The 27576-nt window shown below is 44.4% G+C and overlaps 1 protein-coding gene across 2 annotated transcripts in view; it reads right to left on the bottom strand.

The window, feature by feature from the left end:
• Positions 1-17528, bottom strand: part of kremen1 (kringle containing transmembrane protein 1) — a 55858-nt gene extending 38330 nt beyond the window's left edge. For both annotated transcript variants that reach the window (XM_071518869.1, XM_071518870.1), the window contains exon 1: positions 17331-17528. In XM_071518869.1, the coding sequence (XP_071374970.1) occupies positions 17331-17409 (79 nt within the window). In that variant the 5' untranslated portion in view covers positions 17410-17528. The remainder of the gene's footprint in view (positions 1-17330) is intronic.
• Between the last annotated feature and the right edge of the window lie 10048 nt (positions 17529-27576).

The raw sequence follows: 27576 nt of genomic DNA, 5'->3' as shown, positions 1-27576 counted from the left end.
TAGTACATTCAATGTGTACAAGGTTTTAGACACCTCCCAAAGTCCATAAACATTCAAAAACAAAAACTATTAATACACAATCTAACCTCTGACTCAATATGTTGCTCCACCACAGTGTCCTGGTAGCCATTACTGTTGTGGTCCTCATTAATGTCAGTGCAGTAAGAACAGGGCCAGGGCCAGGCCAAACCAGGCCAGATGTAGTGGGTTACAGAGTTCTTTTCTGGGGGGGGCACAGCTGGCTGCAACAGAAGTCTGGTTCCCCTTTTCCCCAACAGCATCCATTTCCACATCAAAACCGCATCAGACTTCAGAGGTGAGGGGGAAACGATGGGCGGATATCGCAGGCAGACAGTTATACATTTACTATCCATTTTTCACAGGTAGGAACAGATTTAGTGAGGCTCTTTTAACGCTGCTGGATGTTGCTGAGGAGTAAGTCACTGATTTCTCAGAGGGAAGTGGTAGTTACTGCACCACATCTCGCCTCCCTGAGTCTCTGATCTCTCCTCCCTTCTTTTTGTAAGCATGAAGAGGATTTTCTCAAACAGCCTCATGCAAAAGGGGTCAATGAAAGTGCAAGCCCGTACGAAAAAAAAAAAAAAAAAAGCGAGGGTGACTCCCATGTGATGGAGAGATGCCTCTTGCCGGAGTTACATCTTCGGTCAATGACTTCTCAACAGGGTTTTACAGTTTCTCTTTCCCTTTCGTGCTTTTGTCATAGGTTGTGGCCCAAGATAACCAGGCAATAAACCCAGACCTCATTCAGTCCCAAAATAGCCTCCATCACCACCACTCTTCCTCCAAAACCTTCCCCCCACCCCTCCAGCGCTCCCCCTCCCCAGTCCAGTACCACAGTAGCCACAGACCCACGGGACTCCTTGCCAAAGCGGCTGGGTAGCACCTATAAAACATGGCTGCATCTCGTTCTCGTGTGGCCCCTATTATTTAGCTCCGTAATGGAAAGAGACTAATGTAACCCCTCTGCTGGAGCCAGCGGTGGGCTAAACACGCTGCCAAAAACCCCTCTGTTTGAAGTTTCCCGTCACAAAATGAAAAGCATAAAAAGGTTTTTGCCTCAAGCTGCTCTTTGGCCCCCAATTAAAGTGTTATGTCTTGATTGATGTTGAACAATCTATCAGCAAGCATATCAAAGGGGAGAAAAAACGTCCACCTTTGCGGTAATTCCCACAGCGGCTGGGATGATATTTGACAAAACACAGCACAGATGGACGTAGGGTAGTTTTGGCTCCGAGGGGACAAAGATGGAACAAGGCGGGACGATTTTGAGTTTAGTTTGGCAGAGATTCAGGCAGTGACTGATGGGCTGCAGACTCTGACAATGACGTAAAGGACATTCAGGGACTTGCCGAAGCCCCCGGGGGGAAAAAAAAAAGCCGCTGGCAAAATGTCGACACGGGGGACGTGCCAGCCGACCTGACATCAGGGCGGACGGGTGTCGCGTTCAATTACCTCCCTCTGGCACCTCCTTACCATTTCCTCAAGTCACTCTCGCCATCTGCCAAAAAAGGGGCCAAATTTCCAAACATGATTAAAAGCTTCTTCACCTCTAACGCTGTCCTTGTCTCCTACAGTTACTCACACACACACACACACACACACACACAGGTACATGTGCACTAACACGTATGCACACAATCACACACCTCTCCATACACTAAGTAGACAGGGTTACAGGGTTAAACAAATAGAAGGGGAAATCTCCCGCATACTCAACACATGCCAGTGAACCCGCTCTAAACCAACTCTGACACCAGAGTAAACAAGACTTGTGCAGCCAGGAGAAAGCAGCGAGCGAGTGAGGGTAGGAGGGTGGGAGGAGAGACAGACAGCCAGAGATGGGATGAGGGTGTTTGGTTCAGCGCTTTCCAAGGTACACAATTAGCGCGTTTGGGATCGATCCATCCAAAATTAAACCCAACTGCAAAATTAGAGCAGAGCATACAGACTGGAGAAGCGATTGGGAAAGAAAGAGGGATGGCAGGGGGAGCGAAAAGAGCAGAAAAGAAACAAGAGAGGAGAGAGAAACAGGAGATCTAGAAAGAGAGGCAAAAAACAGAATGAGTCAGGGTGGGACAAAGAACGTTTTTATGATCCCGCAGATTGTTAGGCCTGCCTCTCTTCCTAAGCTCTAATTTTCTCCATCTTGTGCATAGCGCCAATGAAGTAACACTTTGGTTTATTTCACATTTCCCATTGTTATAGGCAGGACCAACAAAGCCCAGGCTTGTAAAATTAACAGCAAACACACATAGAGTGTCTACAACACCAGGGGTCTGAGTTTGGAGCTCCAAGTCCCATTCCAGAGGAGCTCTGTGGTGCAGCTGCGTGCTGGGCCCCTCCACCAGCAAACAAACAACCGACGCAGGGCTTAAAAGAGGGAAAATATGTCTTGCTAATGCGTGTCTTCTGGGGGGAAAGAACACATCCCCATATGGGTTCTTTATAGAATTCAGGCTTTGATACCCAGAGGATCTACGGCTCGTGATACAAGACATGACGGCTCACTGTTACTAATGGCTGTTCATGCCTTGCATGGGGGTGTTTTTAGCTCACTCTCTTCTTTTTTGTTCTGCCTGTAAATGGATGGTAAAATGATCTCTCTGTCAACTAGTGCTGTCAGATGCCCCGATAAACATATGCAGTGACAAAACATGCATTAATCTTCACTCCTACCCACATCATTCCAGCCTCTTTTTTTTCTTCTCCCCGCTCTCTCTCTCTCTCTCTCTCTCTCTCTCTCTCCCTCTCTCTCTCCCCCCTCATACCCTTACTTCACCCAACGCACTTACAGTAAGAATGAAAGGGAGCAATTTTCATCAGCAGAGCAGCCGCAGTATTTTAAGATGGATCCGATGTGGAGGAGAGGAAGGAGGCGCGCACTCACACACTCACACACACACACACACACACACACACACACATAAACACACACACAGGCTCCTTTGTTCCCTCGGTGGTAGGGCTAGTGTCATTGTGGCGGTGCCATTCTCACCCACTCCTCACTATACTGTAATTCCAGAGTAGATATCGCCCACTGAGCGTATAGGGGTATGTGTGTGTGTGTGTGTGTGTGTGTGTGAGTGAGCGAGTGCACATGCATGGGCACACGTCAGTCAATTCCCTAACCTCTGCTCCCCAGAATGGGCCAGTTTCTCAAAGGCAGGAATCAATTTGCGGTAACATTATGTAAGCTTCGGAGATACCGAGCGGCCAGTACGTCTTCTCCCCCACTCTCTCATAGGACGATTTTCACCTTTCATGTTGCTCCAATGATAACATTCTGGTCTGACCGATTCATTTATAATGATGGACCTCAGACCCATGTGTACGCCCTCAGCGCTCCACGTTAAGCCACCTTAAGCTAACATGAAAGCGGTTGCGAGCGCACCTCACAGAAAGGTGAACTGTGGAAAGAGAGAAAGGAGGAGGGGGAAGGGGGGAGGAGGGGGGGGTTGTTGCTAAACACACCTGTTTTCGATCGTCCTGTTTGTGCTCAGGTTAGCTGGCATGTGAGGAATGTTAATTATATGTGGTTTGGTTCGGGCTAAGGCTCTGTCAGTGCTGTTTCAGGGGATTGTGTGCAACCATTACAGACCCCCCCCCCCCTTCACCACCACCACCTCCACTCCTTCTCTTCTCTCTCTCTCTCTGAGGTCCTGCTTGATTACAGGGCCCGGGGAAGATGAGGTCTGACTCGGATAAATAAAGGGCCCGGGCCGAGGGGTGGGAGTGTGTGACCTGCCTTGCTAGTGCAAAAACAATGCTGCTTCAAAGCCAAACAGACAGACAAGCTCAGCTGTTTTCCCTGTTTATTCTTGACAGACATCTTTATTAAAATATGATGATGCATCATCAGCTTGTGTTAGAATGAAACATAATGAGACTCCAGACTGTTATAGAGATGGAAGACATCAGAACGTGAAGTCGTTGGCAGACGTAGATGGCAGCAATATTATCTGTTTGAATTTTGAGGGCTTCAGTAACCAGAAATCATGTAACATTACTCACTTGCGGCTATCTGTGCCACATTTTATATTTTGCTCTATTTTGCTGTTCACTGAGAAGATTTCCTACTAGTGGTCATACCCGGCACCATTTAATTTGGCCAATTAGGGCAAATCTACTGCGTCTCAGTTAGTGAGGATGGGACGCTTTCCTCTGTTGCAGGTCCACTTTGTGATTTAGACTGATAAGACAGGTGGATTTTTACATAAAAATCTTGCCTAGTGCAACTTTATATGGTTCTTTGGCTCAAGAGTAGTATAAGTACCATGCAACACTGGCATACAGCGTTTGCTTCTGTACAAACAACAGCAAACTCTAGCCACTGTTCATGCTAAATGAATGGGAGTCATAGGGGGCGGGCATGCCCAGGGAGGGGAAGAATACTCAGTGATGTCAACTAAATACTTTGCACTTACTTTGGAATAAACTGCTTTAAAACTATACAGAATATGCATGAAAATAGATATATTTGTATTTTTATTTGTATCACAACTTGGTTAATCATTCCACAATTTCATAGCCTTCTAACATATTTTTATTAAGTAATCAAAAAAACCAACCAAACAAAAAAAAAACATTTTTTCAACATGTTCTGGTAATTTGATTACAATGCTTGGGTAACAGGAGATCACCACACACTTGTACCCCTGACGCAAACAATACTATTAATCAGTACATTAGTAAAACAATGTTTTCAACAATTCAACAATCACTTTCATGCTAAAACGGATGATTTTGTCCAAAATATGAAAGATCATGTTTTTTTTCAGCATTTGCAATAGCCAGGTTTTCCTGATGGTTGAATGGCTTTTATCAACGAAACCAAACTATGTGTTCCAGTTTCACCTAGCTCATAGACTTTCAGGCCAACCATCTGGAGAAAGTAAATATTGGGCTAATCATCTGTTCCACATTTTCATAACAACTATATTGTGTTAGATATGTATAAAAAAGGGAACATGTTAAACTTAGTAAGCCAAAACCCAGGGAATGGGTTGACTAATTACACAAAATGTCTCCATATGTGATTTTAGTCAGTTTGGCAGTTAGATATCAAGTTCAAGAGAGAGGCGAAGAGCTCAGGTGCTGCAAGCTTGGCTTTGTTGCCATTTAGATACTGCTATCCTTCAGCTTCCTCTCTACTTGTCATCGTGATTTTGTTTGTCTCTTTTCTGTGATTTGAGGTGGGAGGTTTGTTTAACCCCCGTATTGTTTTTTATCTCACCTGCACAATTTTATCATTTACCCTCTCTTCTGTGTTTTCACCACTTCACTTCTATGTTTCATCACTGTGCGAAAAGACTGAACTAAAATAGACCTTATGGGTCGAGCCACAGAACGAATGGACAGAGCGGTCCTTCCACTGTTGGTCATGGTAATTTGGCTAGTACAGCACAAAATGGAATTTTAGGGGTTAGTTGCTATGGTGACAATGCAGGTCTGGGCATTAAGGCCCCATGTCCACCAAGTACCTGTGAAAAAAGCACTGGAGCTGTTCTGTCATTAATTCCAATGGAAAAGCGGCACTTTCAGCGCCTATGACCCAAAACAGGTACCTCACCTCTTTTTAGCAATGAGTGCCATGAGCACTGGACCTGTTCTCGAGTTGAAACTAGTTCAACTTTTGTGAAGCGCACCGCTCGTCAATGTCACTTCAGAGTTCTACCAACCAATGAGGATGAAGCAGGGGCGGGACCAAGAGCCGGCATCCTACCGTTTTGTAGCGAATGTTAGCTAGGCTAACGTTTAGCATAGCAACAACACCAGGAGACGTGTTCTCAGCGCTCCCCACTCCAGCGCTCACCTGATGCGGCCAAAGCGCTCAGCACCGGCGCTTCAAGCGCTCAACAGGTCGGTTGGTGGACACGCCCCCAAAGGCTGCAAAGTCTGTCACACAGAAGTCTGCAGATGTGCTGTTCTGTGGCTGTAGCCTAAAAGCAGAATTCTGATCATTTGAATCAAAACTCAACTGAAAGCTAACGTTACCGACGAGGTTAGTGTAGCTTTATCAAAGATTGTACATCTCTCGCTAGCTCTTCTAGTCAGCATTAGCATGTTAGCTCTCCTCTCACCCCAGCGACTTGCCATAAGTCAGTTAATATGGAAGCCAGCCCAAAGGTACACATAAAAATGGCCGCCACTCCGACCATCCTAGAATGTTGAATTGAATGGAAATGACTGTTCTATCCATTTAAGTTCCGTGGGTCAAGCCGATTGGATCCAACCACCAAGGTCAAAGGTCAAATCAGTCATCGGCAGCTTTGAGGCCCTTTTCTGTAATTGTTCTCTTCATGAGATCAGAAATGGCACAGAGTGGTTACTGGATTGGGCTTAATTTGATCAAATGTCTGAGCGAGGCTTAGAGCCATGTGTTCTGATTAAATGTAACTGAAGCAGACCGACATTGGATTTTGCTCACCCTTTGGGCAGTGCAGAGTATTAGATAGACAGAGGAGGGGGGAGGGGGGGGGGCAGTGAGAGTCAAGAGCGAAAGAGAGGGAAGGCATAGACCTGTATTGAATTCTGATGCTCAAGAACCCTGCAACTTTTACTTCTTGCTTGCAGTGGTGCATTAACAGACCCCATGTGTGCAGCACAAACATGCTCCCATCTGCATCCAATGAGTCTCCAGCGCGCTCGTTTGGAGAGAGCGGCAAGCACATCAGAAAAGGCCCCAGCGTGTTTGTTTTGTCTATCTTTGTAAACTACAGATGGAGGCACTGGCCCGGTCCCTCAGCATTCCTTGGCCTGTTTAGATTTCTCACACTTTTAATCCGATTCCATTGCGGAGAAAAGCTCCTTTGCTGTGGTTACACACCAGTCAAGACAATTTACCTTTATCTCTCGCTACACTGAATCCCCTTCTATTAGATGCTGGCCTTAGAAGCATTTTAGATCATTATCACATAAGAGCACATTCATCTCAATTTCTGGGTTGTTCTCACTGTTCTTCGTGATTTTCCCTAACATGGTTAAATCGCCTCTTTTTATTATCTCGCCTCATTGACCCAGTCAGAGTATGAACGGGGCACACATTACCACTGTATCAAATCACAAAAGGTCGGCAGATAAACCGCAACCAAACGTACTCCCAAGGACACAATAACAACAGCACAATAGGCTGCTACAGAGGGGACCACAGCGTTCAACATTCAGACCCCTTTTAACCAGCCACGTCTCCAGTTCCTGATCTTGACTGTGAAAGCGATCCTTTTTCACTGTGGTTTGTGTGGCTGTGGGAAGAGCAGCAGTACTGGGAACCAGATGGCTCTGGTAAAAGACAGGGGGCATCCCACTGCCCTCCCTGAGAAGGGGATCCATTTCGGAGGATCTATTGAAGACCACCAGATCCTGTTTCATGGCATCGGCCGAGTGTGACCGCCCCTTGGTTGGCGTTGGTTGTGGGCTGGTGCCACATTGGCTGCTGAAGGCCCAGCCCGTTTGTTTTCACCTCGGGGAGCTGTATTCACCTCCGACACAGGACAGACAACGAAATCAGGGCCTCTTGGCGACTTGGGTTTCATCCCTTTTGAGCTCAAGCCTCTTTCAAAGAGCCTCACGTTGCAATGGGATATCACCGGCTCCACCGGGACAATGGTTGTTTGTGAAAACGGTGGACTGAGATGTTCCTGTGCACTTCTAAAGTAGGGGTCCATTATATATCTGAACTGTTTAAGCTCAGTTAACTCAAAGGTTTGATTCGGGCAGAGGAATATCGCTATTTCACTTAATGGACGTTTATTTCCATATTCTTTCAGTCGACCACCCTGAAATGCGTCGTCCAATCCCTCCCATCCGTTGCACATTTCCCTGTCACGGCTTCTTAGCTCTGCCCACTACTGGCCTTGTTCCTTTGTTTGCTGTCCACTTAGTTGTGACTACTCCCTTTACTTGTCCAAATGTTTGTTCTGTCCACTTAGCCATGTCCACTTGCTTGGCCTTGTCAACTCAGTCCTGTCTGCAGGCGTTTCCTGCAAGGAGGAAAGGCGAAAATTTGCCTCTTCGGCCACAAACTGCTGCAGCTGGACACAAACCAGACTCCGGGGCTCAGCAGTGAAATTACTCTCCATTTATTTAAAGTGGTTGCCATTCCTCTACCGCACTAGAGCACAGACCTCAGTGGCCCTGGACCAAACATAACTAGAGTATAAAAAGAACCAAAGTTCGCCGGACAGGTCATGTCTCACACAGTAGCAATTCAATATCCTCCCGTTATGTTCTTGGTTACGCTTCTCAAAACTCAGAATTGCATGTGACACCACAAAAATACATGGTTGCTTTGAAACTCTGTCTGTGGAGATTTTTGCAAAACACCCCACCAATCACTGGCGTGATGTTTGGAACATGTTACACGTTTAAATCAAAGAAAGAATAACAGCTCATTTACCTTAATTATACTATGTCAAAATCTTTATTAATAGTATGTTTAAAAAGGGAAATACAACGACAAGAGGCCATCATGGTTTTGGGCTTGTACCAAAAAAATCAAACCAAAGTCTCATTTTTTCTGTTCTCCTTGAAACAATACACCAGCCAATGAGCGCTATTTGGGAATAGCAAGGCTCCCGTTCCTATTATCAACACGCCCAAAGCTGATAACAACCTATTTTGATTTCAACTCATTATATAAATCCAACTCAGAGGCAAAAACTCATATTTTGTCTAATATTCCCATGCATCTGCCATTTCCTCCCCAGGGCTTAAAACTTATTTTAAAATTCCATTCTCTGTGAATTAAATTGAGTTTTGATAATGAAAACAATTGTTTGTGTGCGAGTTAATAGAATTCATAGATGAACATAGGGCTCTATGGTATTTCATTACTGTTCTCAGACTATTTGATTTACCCCTCTCGCCCCGCAGTGTGTTCCAGCTGATGGGCTCCGACTGCTGGAGAGCGCACTAGCAAAGCTGAGAGAGAATGTCATTCGGCAATGACTGGAGTGGGTCTCCTCATGCATAAGCAAATGTCAAGGTACACAAGAAGGCCAGGGAACACAGCTCATGCATAATGGTATTCAAATGAGCAAGGGAGGGGGAGAGAAGAGAGAGGAGAAAGGCTACGAGAGACAGGAAGGAAGTTGGAAAACAATCTAGATAGCTCGAGATGAAGAGAGTTGTGGAAGAACACATAAAGATGTTGCATTTCTTTACGGTGCTCTCTCCAAAACCAACATGTCACCGCTCATTCAGAAAACAACCCTGATTGGTCTTGACTGACCTTTGAGCAACAAAACCTCACAAACCACTATTTTGGCCGCGTGACAGAACAAGAACTCAAGAAGTGCACTCTCCCACCTAAACATTGTTTATCTCCTTCACGCTTGACAGTTGCGTACGGCCTCCACCGGATCGAACACACAGCCTCGGAGCGGCAGAGCGGGCAGCGGCTTGACAGCTTAATTCCATGTTGTCTCGCGGGACTGCCTTGACGGATCAGGGACCAAACTGACACACTCAACCTGACACCACTTTGTTTGGGGACGCCTCTTTCTGTCACCACACCATGCTTTGCATAACTATCACATCCGTCATGCCTTGTCACCTCTGAAGGGGTGCTACTCCCTGCCACCAACACTAGCACCACCATCACCCCCGCTGCTGCCACCGCCATCACCGCCATCACCATCACGGATCCTGAAGCTGGAGCTAGCCAAGTTGCTTTGCATGCTGGGTCGCCCAACCGCCTGAGCAGGTGGTGATTTGCACAAGGTGAGGGAAATTTGAAAGAGTTTCCACCGAACGGAAGTTTAAAAAGAGAAACGGAAAGAGCGGGAAAAAGACAGAGAGAGGTACTTTGATCAAACAAATGTAAGCCTTTGAACACGACAGGACGGGAATCACAGTGGCATGATAATAACCATGATTGTGTTTATAATAACTGGGTCTGTTTCTCCATGTCAGCGGTTGGCGGTTTTCTGGGCGGTCCGACCCTTTGGCATGGAAGAACAAGGGCGTTGCCCGCAACTTGACCTTCGCAGGCCAACACCCGGAGGTCAACAGGAAGTAACTGGCCTGCCGTTTGACACAGAGCCACACGATACGGACCCAAGGTTTTCTCTTCTTCTTCTGTTACCAACAGTGAGCCAAATTCAACTTACTTTCAGCCAAGTAAACGAGAGAATTCTTGAAAACTTTGGCCTGTCTTCACAAGTCAAGACATGCTGAGTATTGGGAGTGTAGGGATATGCAAAAAAAGAAAATGTTCTGCGCTATTCTCCTCCTTTTCATTCTTTCTCCTCTTTGCATCTGGATCTTCTGTAACTCTCTCTCTCTCTCTCTCCGTCAGGTAGCAAGGCTAGGAAGCTAGTGCAAGTGTTACAGTCAGTGAAGGCACTAGATGAGGATCAATGTAGTATTTTCTAGCGTATTTCGTCTCTTTAAACAAGAAAGAGGTCTATATAATGGGCTGTGGCTGAGTTAGTAACCTACATTCCGTAGTCAATGAAAGTACTGTGTCAGCATATAATCTAATAAGATCAGATACTGTACAGAGAAAGAGGAATTGCTTGTGAGAACACACTCCCTATGAACCTGGTCGTGTGATGGTCATGATAAGGTAGACTCAAAGCATAATCATGTTTTTCAGCATTTCATGTGATATGAATGATATGTGATATGAGTTTTAAAATTACCGATCCCAATATCTTCATTTGTGTAACACTGTTAGCAATAGCTAGCTACTGCAGTGCTAGTGTTACACTCAGTAAGGGCCGTATACGCAATGAGGAAAGTAGTATTTCTAGCATATCTCTCCACTATAACCTCACCATAACCCCCTGGCTCCTTGTCTGTCACTTCACAGCCCCAGCGCCAGTTGGAGCCCATATGCATAGTTAGTTTTTGTTAGTGTGTTTTGTTGTCTTGCTCAAGTTAACCTCCCCTGGCATTCCATTAAAGATTTATGAGGGCTCCATATGGGCCGGCGCAGGACTGATTATGCATGGACACAACACAGAGAGGAGAGAGACCTTGACTGGGTTTACTGTGGAGGCAACCAGGAGTGGGTGTCGTTTGAAATTTTCTGGTACCTTGATTTCCATACCGGTGCCAAATCAATATTTTTTTTGGTACTTTTCATGAGCCAATCAACTTTAGGAACTAGTTTGCAAAGTGCGAGTAAGTGCAGCGTACCGGGGGCTTTTATTTTGAAATTCAGCTTCTATGCGCAAGATAAGTATGTTTGAAAAAAGATTGTACAGAGACGTGAAATAAAAAACTACTTTTTTCCATACTTTATTGTTTTTTACATGTCATGAATACATTGCGGGAAGAGAGAGACAAGACCCACACACAAGTCAAAGTAACGCTATGAGCAATTGTTTCCGCTGGGAGACGTATTTGTAATTATCTAATGCGTAGATGTCAGACCGTATTGGGAGGCGTAGCTAGCATAGCATTCCATACAGGACATAGGCCTATCTTTAACCCTTACATGCCTAACCTTAACTTTTACCCCAACCTAAGCCCAGGGTGTAGTGGAGGAGTAGAACCAACTTTTTAGGCTAACATTAATCTTTATGAGGTGAAGTATACATCACAGTAATAACATCTAACTGGTGTAAGCTACCTGAATATAGCGCATTTTAAGGCAAAAAAAGAATACATGTAAGTTTTGTTTATATTGGTGGTTGCCTTGTGATGAACACCGACTAGAGGTCATAGTTTACCCACTTTTATATTTACCCCTATATTACTGCCAAAACCTAATCCTAACTCTGACCCTAACTCTAAACCAGTCCTAAGCCTAAACTAGCCCCTTGAATTAATGACCTCACATCCATGATCATGAGTTACTCAGATGTGTAGTTCATACAAAACACACACACACACACACACACACACAAAGTACACCATTCAACCCCAGTGGTTTGTCAGAACAACGTCTGCTGCACAGAAGCTCATCAGAGGAGGAGAGGTTTCCATCTCCGAGCCGGAAAAGCGGGGGTACCGCAGAGCCCACATCTGAGACCCAGACCCCATGCACCCTCTTCCCATAATGCCCTCTGACACTCCCCGCACTGCGCAAGATGGGTTTACCCACATACCGAAAGCCCTTATGTTAAACTCCTTAAGAACCCGCTGTCTCTCCTCTAACCCCGTCTCCATCGCCGTCAGCTCTGCCAACACAAGCTCACGTTTCTTCAGAGGGTTGAAGATGGTCTGTTATTATCTCCTAAGAGAGAGGATCCAGCGTCATCTCTCTCTTTCTCTCTCTCTCTCACACACACACACACACACACAAACGTACACACAAAGATCCTTCTGTTTCAGGGGTTACAAAGGTTGATGGACCCCAGTCATAAACTACACTGTATGGGCTGCATTAACAAGACGAGAGGGGGGGATTAAGTTGAGACAGATATGGTGGTGGGTGTGTGGGTGTGAGAGTGCGTGAGTGGGCCGACGCCGAAGCTGACGTCGAAGCTGGATGGACAAAAGATGGAGGGGTGGGTGGGGAGGGGGTTGTGGGGTGGGGAGGGGTGGGGGCCAGCGGAGAGAGGATGTGAGACCCCCGGGTTTGACACTTGACGTGGCCCCTTTAAAAACCTGAGCAGGAACATGGGGAGTTTATGGAGTCTCCAGATGGCTAAGGCCGCCTCACATTTGAACTTTACACACACATGCACATGTGCACACACACCTACATACACAAGGTACACGAGCACAAATACACACACACACACACAAAAAAAACACTTCTATCCTGACAGGCTAATGGCAGACTTTGACAAAACCCTGGAACTACATACCAACAGGAAATGGTGCTTGAAAAGCTCCTTACATCCTTCCACCTGCTTTCTAGACAAGTGAGCGTACACACACACACACACACACACACACACACACACTCTCTTTTGACTTGATCTTATCCAAACATTTGAAAATAACACAAACCACGTACTGTAGATCCCTATCAATCACATGTCAACCCAGTGAACGCAGCAGCTGCACAACTGTTCCCAGCACCAAAAACTACAATCCCAACCTCTGTCTGAGCTACTGTTCAGCAGCTCACTTAGCGTTTCGAACCTTGTCTCGCCTGCCGCCCCGCACAGCGACACCCACTATCATCTGCGGCTGAGTGTGAAAGGCCTGTCAGAGTGCAGGCCGACACCGTGCCCTGCTGGACGCCGATCAGACACAGAGCAAGGGGAGACAGCGGGTTGCCAGATCCAGCAGTGGGTTGCCAGTTCCAGCAGCAACTCATCGGTGTGTATCAAGCTACAAAGAGATCGCAACGCACGCTCTCGCTCATCCGTCCATCCATCCATCTACAGTATATCTGCGCTGCTTCAAGGGGCAGCAGGGAAGGGAGGAATGAGTGCCGGTGTTGAATGAGAGTGAAAAGCTGAGGATCTCCAGTTCGGTTCAGTCTCACACCAGACCGAGTCTGGAAAAAATCGGGCTGTTTCACCTGCAGCAAGTTAGTTTGCTAAGATACCTTGCTGCACAGAAAACAGCTTTTGCAAATCATCCCGGTGCGGCTGTACAAGTTATTTCATGCACGTCTAGTTCAGCAGAGACTTGGCATGGACTGTGGATGAAATGAAAGCCTATAACGCACACCTCGCCTCCTGTCAGCCCAAGACTGGGCTGGTCGAGTGCAGCCAGATATCAACCTGATGTTTTCTTCATAAGGCCTTATTTCTGACAGCTTCATCTTCTTTGATCAAATATATTCAGAGTGCATTCCACATTGCCAAAATGTCACAGCTTGCCCTTAATCAAGCCTCTGCTTGACACAACCAACCAAAGCTATTTATGCAAATGTTTTCCTTCATAGGTAATTGGAAGAAACTCCAAAGTTGCAAGTCTGCCTGTTTCTTGTTGCTCTTGTTGGAGGTCTTGCTGTTGTTCATGACTGCACAAGGTTGGTTCAGATGGGATTATCCCTGCATGAGCATACAATAGGAGGCAAACAGAGGCACACACTGACACCCCACACACACACACACACCTTGCTCACCCTGCTACTGAATTCACACAGAATCATTTCAAGTGAAACCACCTCACTGCAACAGCAACACTGGCAGCTTCCTTCAAAAAGCATGCCTCATCCTCTCATTTCACAAAGACGGTGCGTCATTTAAATAAACGAGAAGTATGTGTGTATGTGCCTGACGCACAGTGGGACTCTCATCAGGGACCTGGGCTGAAAGAGGCACCCATCTCCGACCCATCAGTAGGGCAGGTCACGGATCCCAGGGACATCAACAACAGTATAATTTCCCACAGATTAACCAGCTCTAGCTTGTTCCCGGCACGGCACGGCAACATCCAAAACATTACCGGCTTACAGTGCAACTCAATTACGCCTCACCGTGACAGCTCTGACAGGATACGGCTTCCATTTGTGTGTACATTTCTGTCAGGGGCCTACGCAGCTGCCAAGTGAGCAAACGGCAGGCCGTGGTTAGACAAAATAGCATGTGGGAGTCTGGACGAGTTTCTTTACGAAGCACTCAGAGCTTCTCAGTTCAGGTGGAGCACTGGAAGAGAAATGATGCGCACTATGGCTAACAGATCACGGTTAACACTCTTGCTATACTGGGAATGTGAAGTACGCTGTGTAGCAGAGGAGCATATTTGTAGTCCCCCCCCCCACACACACACACACACACTTCATCTCCATCCCTTTTTAGCTACACTTCCCCTCTTTTCCCCTTCGTATGTGCGCACGTGTGTGTGTGCATATGATGGAGCGAGTGCGCGATAATCCCTTCGCGCAAGATGAGAAACACTTTCGGTGTTAATATACAGTATTTATGCTTGATATGATGCTGAAATCTACCAGGACTGTGAGAGCCGCATAACCCATTTTAGGAAAGTACTCCAGCATAATTGTTTTAGACACTCGATCACAAAAGCACCAACAACTGGCGATGTCCCGACTCTCAGCAGAGCATTAGTAAGGTGTTGCATAAACTTGCTGCAGCAGTTAAAGGCAGATTCCACTCAATTGAGGAAATTCATAACTCGACAGGTCCAGATTTTACTTCTTAATCACAGACTCTCTTGTTCACCTTCATAAATGTTAACTAGACTGTCATAAAACATGAGAATAATAGGAATTATTGAATTGAGAATTATTGAATTGATTTACCCTTTAAAGGAAAAAAATGCACCCTCATTTACTGTTATAAATCATCAGTCTGTGATATTCAATGTATTCCGGGAGTTATTTTGTGATAAAGTTTTGTAATTTATTTGGAATTTTTTTGTGTGAACCCACTTACTTTCCCTCAGCCTGCCTCGTCTACTTCTACTTCAGTTAGGGATTTCCTACGTTTCCCAGAATGCCTTTCGACAACCCCCAGAGAACGGGCCTGAACTTGTTGCATTCAGCTCGGGGTTATATGTGTAGGTGGAGATGTAGCGTTAATAACAGTGATAGCAGAGTAATGGCGAGAGAGCAAGAGTTTTTCCAGTTGGAAAAAGTCGCCCCTTACTCAAAACACAACACATCTTGTGGCTGCACTGCATTCTGCTCTGTTGCGGCTGCTGTCAGTGGAGAAATTGGTCTCTCTGTGCTGTTAGGTTTCACATGGGCATTCAGGTCTTCCCTACATTTTAATTGCATGAATCCAAATGTATTTAGGGCATCCAGCCAAAATAGATCAAAGAGAGCATGAAACACTCATTTCAGCATTTACAACAAGAGACTGGCTTCTTGTGGACGCATGAAATTATTGTTTTATTGTACAGTAAATATGGCACAGCTGACCTAAACTGAACATAAACTTGCCCTTTTTGTCCCCAGCGTGAAGAGGGGGAATACCATAGCTTTAAATACTTTGTTAATACATAGGTACACATGGGAGTACTTACGCACTAGCCCAGATGGTGGACCCTCTAATTTGAAATCCAAGGGTATAATTAAGAGACAAAAAAATTAAAAAGGAAAGCACGAGGATTTGCTGCTTCGACATGAAACGCAGCGCAAATTACAGCAGGAGAAGTTTGGTTTGTGCGGTCATCATTATTAGATATTCACATTAAACAAAATATTCTCTGGGAAGGCAGCTTTGAATGGGCATCCATCTGTAACTTTGAAGCTCTGTAGACCAAGCATACCCTTGTGTTTTAGTCTGAACTAGATGGGAAATTAAATGGATGATATCAAATGTCTGAGCTCAGGATCCGACTGTTAAGAAAGGGGGATTCAAGTTCATTTTGGGAGGAAATGAATGTCTGTGTGCTTCAATTAAAGCCAAAGAATTTTGGCATAAATTCACGCTAAACTCTCTACTCAGTATCATCGATACAATTCAAGTCCCTATAGGAATATCATTGCAATATTATAGGCATTTTGGTTGGATAAAGTATAACCCTTGAAAATTGAATAAATCAAATAGGCCATAGAGAGGTAGGCTACTGTATAGGGTCAGCTACAAACAGCTGTATCTAATGCAAAACAGGTAATTATCTGCCCGGACGAGAAGCGCATCTGCTGGAGACTCGAGCGCGTAAAAGCTGCTGTTGGTTTGGGGAGGAAAGCCCATCCGATCGTCTCCCTGTCCGGTTAAATCAGCGGGAAAAAACAGTGTGTGTGTGTAGCTGTGAGAGGAGCAGTGCGCGTGTAGACTATTACAGGGCTTCCCGAACACGTCAATCACCCCCAAAACACATTAAATCAACCCCCCCCCTTCCCTTCTTCTCCCCATCGGAGACCTTTGGATATGATTTGGGACAAAAGTCGACAACTGTTTACACTGTAGGTGGGGAGACGACAGTGAAACCTCTGATCAGACCAGTCGGTCCTCTAACATGACCTCACTGTCCTCTCTTCAAACTAATGAAGTAACACTAAACCATTCCTCATTTTGCGCTCTGGGACCCCTCAAGGACCCCACTTTAGGTCCCACTGGTTTATTATTCCCACTGCCCATAGTGAGATTTTACCCAACCGATGAACTAACCGCAATAACCGAAAGTTACTGCGACGGGAATCCTCTGTCCTGTTCGCAAAACAAATCATTATAATATTCCTATAATATTCGTGTAGTGACTCTGCGGCACTGAATAGCGAGTTAACAGCGACCATGTCGTACTTTAGTGTATTTTGTTTACCTATAATATCATTACAGTATTCCTGTAATATTCCTGTAATTGGGGATTAACAGATCAGAACAGTAGCATCTGTGTGCAGTATCCTAATATGTATTACAGGATAACGACTTGTCCAGTGCGCAACGGAACAACTTTGGAGACACTGCGGCGAACGCAATATCTATCGGAATACATAACATAGTAAAAGCCGCAAACAGCGTGGGGAAAAAAAGTTTGAGTAGACTTACCGGTGTCGAAATGACTGAAAGCTGCCGAAGAAATAAACCCAGCGAGAAGAACAGCAGAGGTGACTGTCCAGGAATCCATCGCGCATTAAAGAGTCTTACTGGGTCTCAGGTGAACTGGAGTCTGACGGACGGATGCGCAGACTGACTGAGCTGACCGGGTGTGAGGCAGGAGTCGCTCCTTGGCCGCGTTAAAAGTCCCTGAACTTCAAGGCAGGTCCCGCTACTACACTGACACCACAAAGACGAGACCAGATAGTAGAAAGCAGGGATCCTATTTCCAACCCATGTGACAGGAAATAGGGGCAATAGATTCAACCTGCAGCGCTGGGGAGACGCAGCAGAAAGAGAGAGAGAGAGAGAGGGAGAGAGAGAGAGAGAGAGAGAGAGAGAGGGGGGGGGGGGGGTAGTGCTGCAATGAACAGCAGGTTAGTAAAGTCTAAACTCCTTTTCTAATCACACTTGATAATATTAAAACGTCATATTTACTCCATATTTACTCCCCATACTGAAAAAAGTAGGCCTACTACAATAAATTCTAGAAAGATACCATACACATATCACAGCAGAACTATAAATCACTATCGGGATATTATAGGAATACTATAGTGGTACTATAGAAGATACACGGAGCACCACAGGTATACAACACTATAGTAAAATTACATGAATATTACAGTGTTACCATAGGAGGTAAACCATTAAGTACGATAAAGTCACTATAAACTTACTATTGAGTATAGGCTACCACAGACACACTCCCTATTTTATAGTGAGGATTTTATAGTGATACCATAGGGGATAAAAACTACCAATCAAGCACCATAAAGTCACTATAAACTTACCATTAAGTCCTTATTAGGCCTATACGAATATCATAGTGATACCTAGGAGATTAAAACTACCATAAAGTACAATTAAGTCGCTATAAATATACTATTGAGTACCACAGAAACATAGTAAGTCCTTATAGGAATATTCTAGGAGCATTATGGTGATTTTTTTTTTTTTTTGTTAGGGTCTAAATTTAGGGTCCATAATAAGTTTGGAAACCCCGGGATAACCTAAATAACCTACACTCAAAGGCCAGTGAAAGGACCTCAGCAATATAATCTAATACCATCACTAGAGTATATAGAGAAAGAGGAAATGTGAGTGGGACAGTTCTGCACATGAAGCTGGTAGAACAATAGTTAGGCTAGTAGGCTAGTACCCAAATACAATATAGAGTAGGATATGGATATAGATCAGGCTTGGGAAGTTTTTGTTGTTACATATTGCCTAGAGCAGAGATCAGTGAAACCTATGGTCATAAAATATTCTAATATGTTCTGTTGTTTTGTCTGTCATTGTGCTAACATCTATCAAATAAAACAATGCTGAAATTAAATCATCCCATATGTTACTGGAGACATCTGGGGGTCCCCGGACCCCACTTTGGGAACCACAGACTTCTTTTTTTTGGTGTGGTTTCCAGTTGTTCATGTTCACAGTTATTGATTTGACATTTCCAAAAACCACAGAGGAGATCTTTGGCATTTTTTTTATTTTTTATTTTTTTTAAACAGATTTTAAGATACCGGCGGTGCAATCCTTTAGACCTGAATTTCAGACAGTATTTGGAAAGCTGGTGATACTTTTGCATTCATGGTCTTCCAAATTAAAATTAAATCAAATCCAGATTAGAATGTAAAATCAAGACGTGAAAACATTCATTCCCCAACACGTCTCCATCAAACATCTTCTTATCTTGCTCATGGGTCAGAAACAGGTGCAGAGGGTGTGCAAGCTTACTTTCAGTGCATCTGACCACTTTGCCATGTCAGACTGTCAGTCCGATGTTAAGTGTAAAACAGCACCCTCGTGTGTTTTACTCCAAGCATCATGAATCACTCCACAGTGTCCAAGCAAAAGCAGTCAGGAGCCCGAAAATAGAAAATCCATTATGATCTCACCAGTCTTGAAGAAAATAACATTTATTTTGCCAAAACCTACGGGGTTGAGAACGGGTGCACTGGGAAAGTAATCTAGCATGACGTGTGCCCTTTTCAGAAATGTAACAGTGTGGCCTAAAGACACTGGCTAGTAAAAGACTTCACTTACATTACAGCAGAGCCTGAGAGTTTGTTTTGAGAGAAAGGGATTTACTATAACACAAGCAGCTGAAGCTTACCATATAGTTATGACTGAGAGGAGGAACTTGATCACATTTATCCATCATCCATTGCACGTTGGCCAGTTTTCAGTCTAAAGTGTTGGTCTGACATCATGTGCATCAGCCATTTTCAAGTATCAGTCCCTTTTTCAAGCTAAAGGAAAGTATATTGTTCATACAAAGCATGTGCTGCAGCTTACTGCCCTCGCACTGAATAAGAACTACTGAATAAAAACTACTGTGTGTCCGTATGGAAATTAACTTCATGACTGGAGTCCCGTCATTACCGCCCATCGCCCCTGCTATCAGTCTGTGATGCTGCTCAGTTGAGGCTCCCTTTGTCTCCTTTGTCTGTGTGTGTGTGTGTGTGTGTGTGTGTGTGTGTGTGTGTGTGTGTGATCACATGTTGGGCTAGCCTGTACACGCTGCCTGGCCGCATTCCTTGTGGTCTACTGGAGTTACTGTAATTCTGTTCTCTCTGTCTTTCGCCCTCTCTAGATAAAAAAAACAAAAACAAAACTCTGCACTTCCATACGTGACATTCACACTTTGAGCTTCAGTGACCCTAGTCGTGTATCTGATCGAGGATAGCATATGCCATTTAGCAGATGCTTTTATCCAAAGTGCCTCACAGCACCATGTGTGCATACATTTTTAGCATAGGTGGCCCCAGTGGGAATCAAGCCTCTAACGCTGGCAATGTGTTCTACACAGTGAATTATGCAGACGAAGGCTGGAGGTCATAGCAAGAATATTTCACTGAAGTATCTTAGAAAGTGCTTTGGCACCCCTGACTTGCCTGCCAATGGGAAGTATGCATATTTGAATAAGAAAATAGGCCCAGATGCTTTTGCATTCACAAATTCAGGAGCCAAGAGTATGTAATGTCCTTGTTCTCTCTTGGCTAAACATGGAAAATGCTTTGTTCGACGAGCCATTTCATAATTTGACGCACTTGAGAAGCCCCAAAATTGGGAACTTTGCAGCGATCCACCAGGAGCGTGTTCCAGCGATTTCACACCTTGCTAAATTTGGGCAAAAAGTTTAAGTGTGACTTGCGCTCTCTTGCGAAAAAAAGACCGTGCTCTACTTCTTGTTTTTGGCTGCAACGTGATAAAATGAAGGATGATCATTTTGTCCCCGCTCTCCTTTGACATCACTCCTGAGTCACTGTTTGCTGTCGGGATGATTCTCCTCACTGCCAAAATAAATCTCTGCCATCGCTCGGCTCATTACATTAATTAAAAACAAAACACACACTGACGCACACACACACACACACGTTTTTTTTTTTTTGCGACTACTCCTATGGGGGACACAGTGAGTCAATGCAATTACTCAACCAAAGCATCTGGTTGTTGTCTGAAGTCTGTCCGACCCAGACGATACCCCCTCTACCCCCCCCCCCCCCCCCCGGGCCACACCACTGTCTATATGATCCACATCATTAGCGGTTGCACACACAGCACAAGACATTACTGTGTCATCCCCATCCCATGCAGGCAAAGCTCAGTTGAAGCGGGTTCCCCTTGACAAACGACTGCCTCTGGCCCACTCTCCACCATTATCCCCCCCCCCCCCCCCCCCCCAACCCTCCCGCACCATCTTTCCCTCTCTCAACCCCTATCCCCCCCCCCCAACCCCAACCCCACCTGCACAGGCCCCTGAGCTTACCCTTGTTCAAAGCCAAGATAAAAGCTAACATTTACACCTAGCCACCTGCACATAACCAGCAGCCACTCTACCACCACCACCCCTCCTCCTCCTCTCTCTCTCTCTCTCTCTCTTTCTCTCTCTCTCTATCTATCTCTCTCTCCACTTACACCCAGAGCAGTCATCCATCTCGCTCGGCCTCCCAGGTCTTTAATTAGGCGACACCCTCAGGAATGTTTACTGTAATGTCGCTCCGCTTTATCTCCTTCCTTCAACATACAGACGAACAGAGAGGGCATGTAGGGTTATGCTGGGTTATGTTGCGACTATCTTGATCATTCTGGATCTGGGCTCAACCTCTGGGGTTTATCAGGACTAAATGAACCAGGTGCGAGAAGATGGCAGCCTCCTGGGTTGATGTAATTACTTTTCATTCAAATATTAGCATTCGTTCTTGCTGGTTCGGATGGAGAGGAGGAGGAGGAGGAGTAAACTCTGATTGCACAATGTGGGATGGACCAAATGGCATCAACCCAGAAGCCATCTTGTTACCATGATGGATACCAGCCGTCCATCTTTTTTTGCACCTGGTCCGTCAGACTCAAACCCCCCCCGTCGCCCCCGTAGCGCAAAAACAGGCATATGTTTATAAGTTTCAATACATACATTTTCAAAACCAAACCAAAAGCCAAACCCAAAGCATCTCGGTCCTAGTAAACCAGAGCCTGGTCCCTGCATAAGTGCTCAGTCTATGTTTCGCAACTTCTGTAGAAGTGACTGAGTCACTGGGTGATCCACTAAATTGATTGAAGAGGTGATGTGAAACAGGATTATTGAGAAACTGCTGAGAAAGTGATTATGATGATGATGAAAGCGATGTTCAAGATAAAGACATCGTAACACCGTCATGATCATCAGCCATCACAATCAGAAATATTGTAAATCAGAAATATTTACTCAGCACAGACTAGGAGAAGAGCCAGATGCCAGAAGGTTGTTGGCCAGCAGTGCCGCTCTTCCCGCCATAACACACACCGTCCCCGCCCAGCTCTGCGGCTTGTGGGAAACATCCTGAGATGGATCTCTCTTGTGGGCCGACAGTGGCAGCACATCTGACTCACACAACAAAAAGCTGTTGAGGCCAATGCTAAGAGACAGAGAGTGAGAGAGAGAAGCAGCGTTTTTTCTACAAACATCTACTTAGAAACCAATATGGAGCACAGAAGAGCAGAGCCATGCCGTTGTAGCTGAATTTTATTAACTAGGCCACCAAAGAACAGCATGACCTTTGACCCTGAACCACTGTGCTGTGATGATACTTCATACAGGTCTTAAATATACAACTCTTTTATCTTTTATTTTCTTTATTGTAAATTCTAGGAAACCTCGTCTTGTAGAAACAGAACAAATACAATTATTTTTTAAAGTTTTCTTTACATTTGGACGTGGTGCATTTTCCTTTGGGAGTTTTCTGAGTCTGGTCTTCAAAGGACTGCAGAACATGGTCACCCCACCGAATCGAGTTCAATTCAAAAGCTCCTTTTGAGCATAAACAACTCGAGGGGGTTTTTAGCTTTGTGGGGTATATTGAGGACAGACCTGTTTCTACAATGTACCTCTTTTTTTTCCATGTCGGATTTGACAACACCGCAAACATCCTCTGATGGGCGTCCTTTCATTTCATCCATTCGGGGAACGCAATGTCTCTTTGGAGAGAACCACAATCCACCATATGCAAAGTGTAAACTGCTGATGGGAAACATACTTAGAGGATGCAAACTTTGCTATGGGTACAATGTTTACAACAGCCAAACGAAAGAAAGATGAAAAGCGTCTTGACATGATATTTCATTTCAGGAGCTTAACATTTCCGCGGCCAAATGAAAATACAGTCACGATTCCATAGTGTCCCGCATCTACACTGACAGAATCCATGAACACGACCAAAAGCGTGTTTGCAGGTTTATGGTTTCAAGCTGAAGACAAGGCTTTCCCCTGCATGGTCCTTGTTAATACACCATGTTGATGTTCTGCTGATATTTGGCAGGTCTCCCACCACAACTCACTCCCAATTATGAAATGAAGCTAGTCAGGGGAAACTGCGTCAGCTATGCCATCTCCTGACATCCAAAATTCAGACAACATGACAGACCCTTGCCCATAAATCACACTGAAACTTTCAAAGGCAAAGCAATGCCACAGTTGTGTGACTGCAGTTTTCATCCAGACTGTAGTAGCAGTACACTAGGTTTGTAGCGGGAGTACTATGGAAAGAGATTGCTGCCGGCAGAGATTGTATTTGGATTGTATAAGTTTGAATTTGTTTTATACTGAACCATTGAATTAAAAAATCATTTATATATTTGTTAATTACAAAATTTAATTGGTGAGGCACAATTTTAAATTCAGTGCAATGGCTCGAAATTGGATTTAAAATTCAGTTTGCCCGTTTCAAATACAGTTTCTTAATTCAGATTCAGCTTCCTGAGACACACCTCCACATCCACAAGGGACTTGGCTGAGGAGATGAACCAGGCACAGTGCCACATGGCTTGTGGTTGGCTAAATGAAGAGTGTTAGCCCACTGTTGGCAGCCTTGCAGGAGGCGACTGCCTTCTAGGCGGCACTCAGGGAAGAAAAGTCCCCGGGTGCCTGGAGGTGCGTGTCAGAGAGCTGAATTACTGTAAGGAAACTGAATTTGAATTGGGAAAACCGAATTTGAAATGACAGTTAAAAGTTAACTGCCACAGCATCCTGTTGGATCAGTGGTCTAAAGTGCTTACCATGTAACTGCAATGTCCTGGGTTCGAATCTGGCCCAGGACCTTTGCCGCATGTCATCCCCCTCTTTCCCAATTTTTCCTGTCTCTCCACTTTCAACTATCAAGGCATATAAAGGCAAAAAATGACGAAAAGAATATCTCTTTCAATATATATATATAAAAGTTAAATGCAATAATAAGCACATTCAATTTCAAGCTATTGCATTAAATTTTAAATTGTGCCGTACAAATTACATTTTTGAATTAATTTATGCAACAAATCTTTTTTTTTTTTTAAATTCAGCGGTTCAATATGAGCACGCCAAATTCAAATTTATGCAATTCAAATACAATTTCTGCTGGCATTCATCTCTTTCCATACTGTACTACATAGTTAAGGAGGGCAGCCAATATAAGAAAAAACAAACAGAAACAAAGTATAGTGATGTTGAAGGCCATGGATACGTACAGCATGTTGATGACACTGTTATTTCATTAAATCTGTTGTAATTCCAGCACAAGCAACTGTCACGACCACTACGCCAACCAATGAATGTTCAGCGGCTCGGAAGCCAGTTCGAACAGCAGGACTTGCCAAAAGCCGGTACGCTTGCTCGGAACGGAAACTACTCCTCCCTCAAATAAGAATGGATAGCAAGAAATTAATCTGATGATGTAGTGAGTGTAGGTGGTGTCTGTGTCTGGTCCATTAGAGCAGAGCTGAGCGGGGATGAGGATATGAATACTTATGAGATCTTTGACCTTGTGGGTCCTGACACACTGAGGAAGAGAGAACAAACCGTGAGTCATGGCGGTGAGAATACATAATAAGACAGAGAGAGAAAAACAGAGGACCTTAAATGCCCGAATGATCCTAACTGGGCATTCACAAGCATGCATAAACACAGAACCACACAGAGAAACACAAGGGAGAGTCTAGACAGCAGGCCATACCTGCCTCTGAGGCCCGTGAATGTGGGCTAACTATAACCAGATATGAAATGAAGTGTAGAATTTCCAAAGATCTACAAAAAAACAAGCGAAACAGACGCCGTTCAAGTCCAACTGCATCTATTCATCTGTAAATCATCTCTTGCACTCACAACAAAATAATTATGAGGATATATAGGCAAGGCAAGGCAAGGTAAACATTATTTAGCACATTTACTACTGTACACAAGGCAAATTCAATACATAACAGACATAATTTGTGAGGTAAAATGTGACATTATCAGCTCATGACATTAAAAAGAAAGAAAGAAAGATACAATAGGTAAGTGTATATACTTTGCTGACTAAAATAAACAGCACCTACACTATAGTCAAAGAGCACTACATGTTGCAATCATTGAATATTGAGAGGTATTGGATAATTCAGGCAGTTTGTAGACTAATGTGGGTAAATATAAAAGGTGAGGCAGAGACAGTCAAGTCTGGGCTAGCAGCAACAGGTCTTATTTGAAGGAATCACTTAAGGTGTGTGTAGATTGTATTCACACAATAATATATCTTCCCATCCTTAGATGAAACTCTGCATGTATATAAACCACAGATTACATTCCTCCTTTATCGTTTCTGTGCATCGTACCAGCTCCACATTGCATGATAAGGAGAGGAGGGGAAAAACACAAACCGAGCGTGTAGGAATATGTGCCTTTTGAAGTTGCCTTTCTTCTTGGAACCGGCTTTGGCGTAACGTGGCTAGTTAAGCAGATCATTAAGCATAATGGTTGGGGAGGATTGCAAAGCTTTATCTCTAATGGCAAGAACAAAGTTCTTCATGATTTGGGGGATTCTGAATGTGGATTTGATGGGAATTCCCCTGCCTGCTGGAACAGTTTCCTTTGCTCAATATCAGTTTGATGTGTGCTAACAGACAGGTGCTATCATAAATCTAAAGTCAGGGAAATACTCTGACTCAGCTTTGGATACTGAAAGATTGAGGTATATGGGGATAAAGGTGTCCTTAGATAGATTATGTCTAGATATCCAAGGTTCTCCCTCGTATAGATGCAAGTGTTATTACTCACTTTGAAATCATTTCAAGTGAATATCACAGTGAAATATGACAACGAATGAATGACTTAAATTATGGAAAAGAAACCCTTGATATCTGTTGGCCTCTGCCTTTTTGTTGTGAAATGCAACAGATGTGAAATACCTAAAGGGCTTATTTGCCTTGGCCAGAACAGTATTGAGTAAAGAGAGGACCACACAGCACTATAACATATGGTGGTATCAGGGATCTGATAGGAATTGATGGAAGCATATCACAATGGTTGCAGGCTGACTTCAACTTTGACGAATAGAGATATGCAGAACAGAGAGCAGCGATGCAGGTCACAGAAAAAACGAGTTTATGTCCTGAAGTGCTGAACTTCTTCAAAGGAAAACAAACAACCAGAACAGGGCACAACTTCATCTTTGCATGCCGTGAAGAAGTGCCACGATGGACATCTTTATTCATGAGAGAACAGTTGAGCTGTGCATAAAAGCTCCGTTTTGAAAATGGTTTGTCTTCCTTTCAGTCGAGAAATCAGAGGGGAATGTTGTTTGAGGATTATCACCACTAAAATGATTTCTCCAGATGAGAATGAGCTTTGAAAATATTTCCCCTCTAGGCGAATAAAAGGCGAACGCTAACATTTCATTATTTATTTTCCCTTCTCGCTTCTCTTTTGTCGGCGCCCTACGCTGCTTTGCATTTGAATCACTCCAAATCGGGAAATCGCTTCCACCCAGTTCTCGTGTTTATGAAAACACAAGTTTCCAAGAGCCTGCAATGAATTTATATTTGGTACAGGCTACGTAGTGCATCTCACTCCCCTGGCAATGTGCCCCTCCACAAGCTTTCCATGGAGGTTTGTCCCCCCCCGGTTTCCACAGTGCCGACTGATTGATTTGCTCTTTAATGGCTTCCTGTGTTGGGCACGGTCTAGAACGAACATCTGTAAGGGCGGATTGGGCATGCTGGGTCTGTTTTGCTCTGCTACACTCATCTGTGGTGTAGTAAAGTGAGGTATCTGCCTTTTCTGTGGCCTGGGAGAATGACGTGCTCCATTATAAAAAGAACTGACTCCAATGAAAAATGAGCCTTGGGTCCTAACGGCCGCTGGTCGGTGAGTGGATTACGGTGCCTCAGGGGATAAAGTTCAGCCTCTGATGTTGATGACTGAGAGAGGGGAACACTAGTAGCTGGCCTGTGAGTGATAAAGTTATACTGAGTGTTAATGTCAAGAGCAGTTTGTGTTAAAAGGGCTACTTCTACGAATCCTCTGAGAAGCTGAGGTTCAGTTTTGGGTCAAAATGGACTTAAGTGTGGATTTCGCCTGCTTGACATGCCAACAGGCACGATTCTGAAATGGTTGGTGACGCTGCTCAAGATTTGACTAAATAAAGTGGGTAAAACCTCCCTAAAGTCTTCATCTATCGTAGGATTAGCTTACTTTGCTGAAATCTACTCCCCCAATGTGAAGTGTTTGCAATGATAAAATCAAACACAAAAATCTGTGTTGGGGCAAACATCCTAATCCTGAAATCAATCTTTATTTCAAGCGAGGCCTTTAAATTAGGAGTAAACATCTGACGCTGCTACTGAACCATGGGGCAAAACGTATCAAGAGGTAAAAGACAAAGCACACCTGCAAAGCTGGAGTTGACATGAAACAAAAAGCACACCC

Source organism: Centroberyx affinis, unplaced genomic scaffold (genome assembly GCF_046629955.1).
Source record: "Centroberyx affinis isolate AG114_WGS23_722 - 3 ecotype Tasmania unplaced genomic scaffold, CSIRO-AGI_Caff_v1 ptg000638l_1, whole genome shotgun sequence".
NCBI classification, from domain to species: Eukaryota; Metazoa; Chordata; class Actinopteri; order Beryciformes; family Berycidae; genus Centroberyx; species Centroberyx affinis.
The sequence above is the reverse complement of the archived record's forward strand: the minus strand, read 5'-3'. Positions and strand labels throughout refer to the sequence as shown.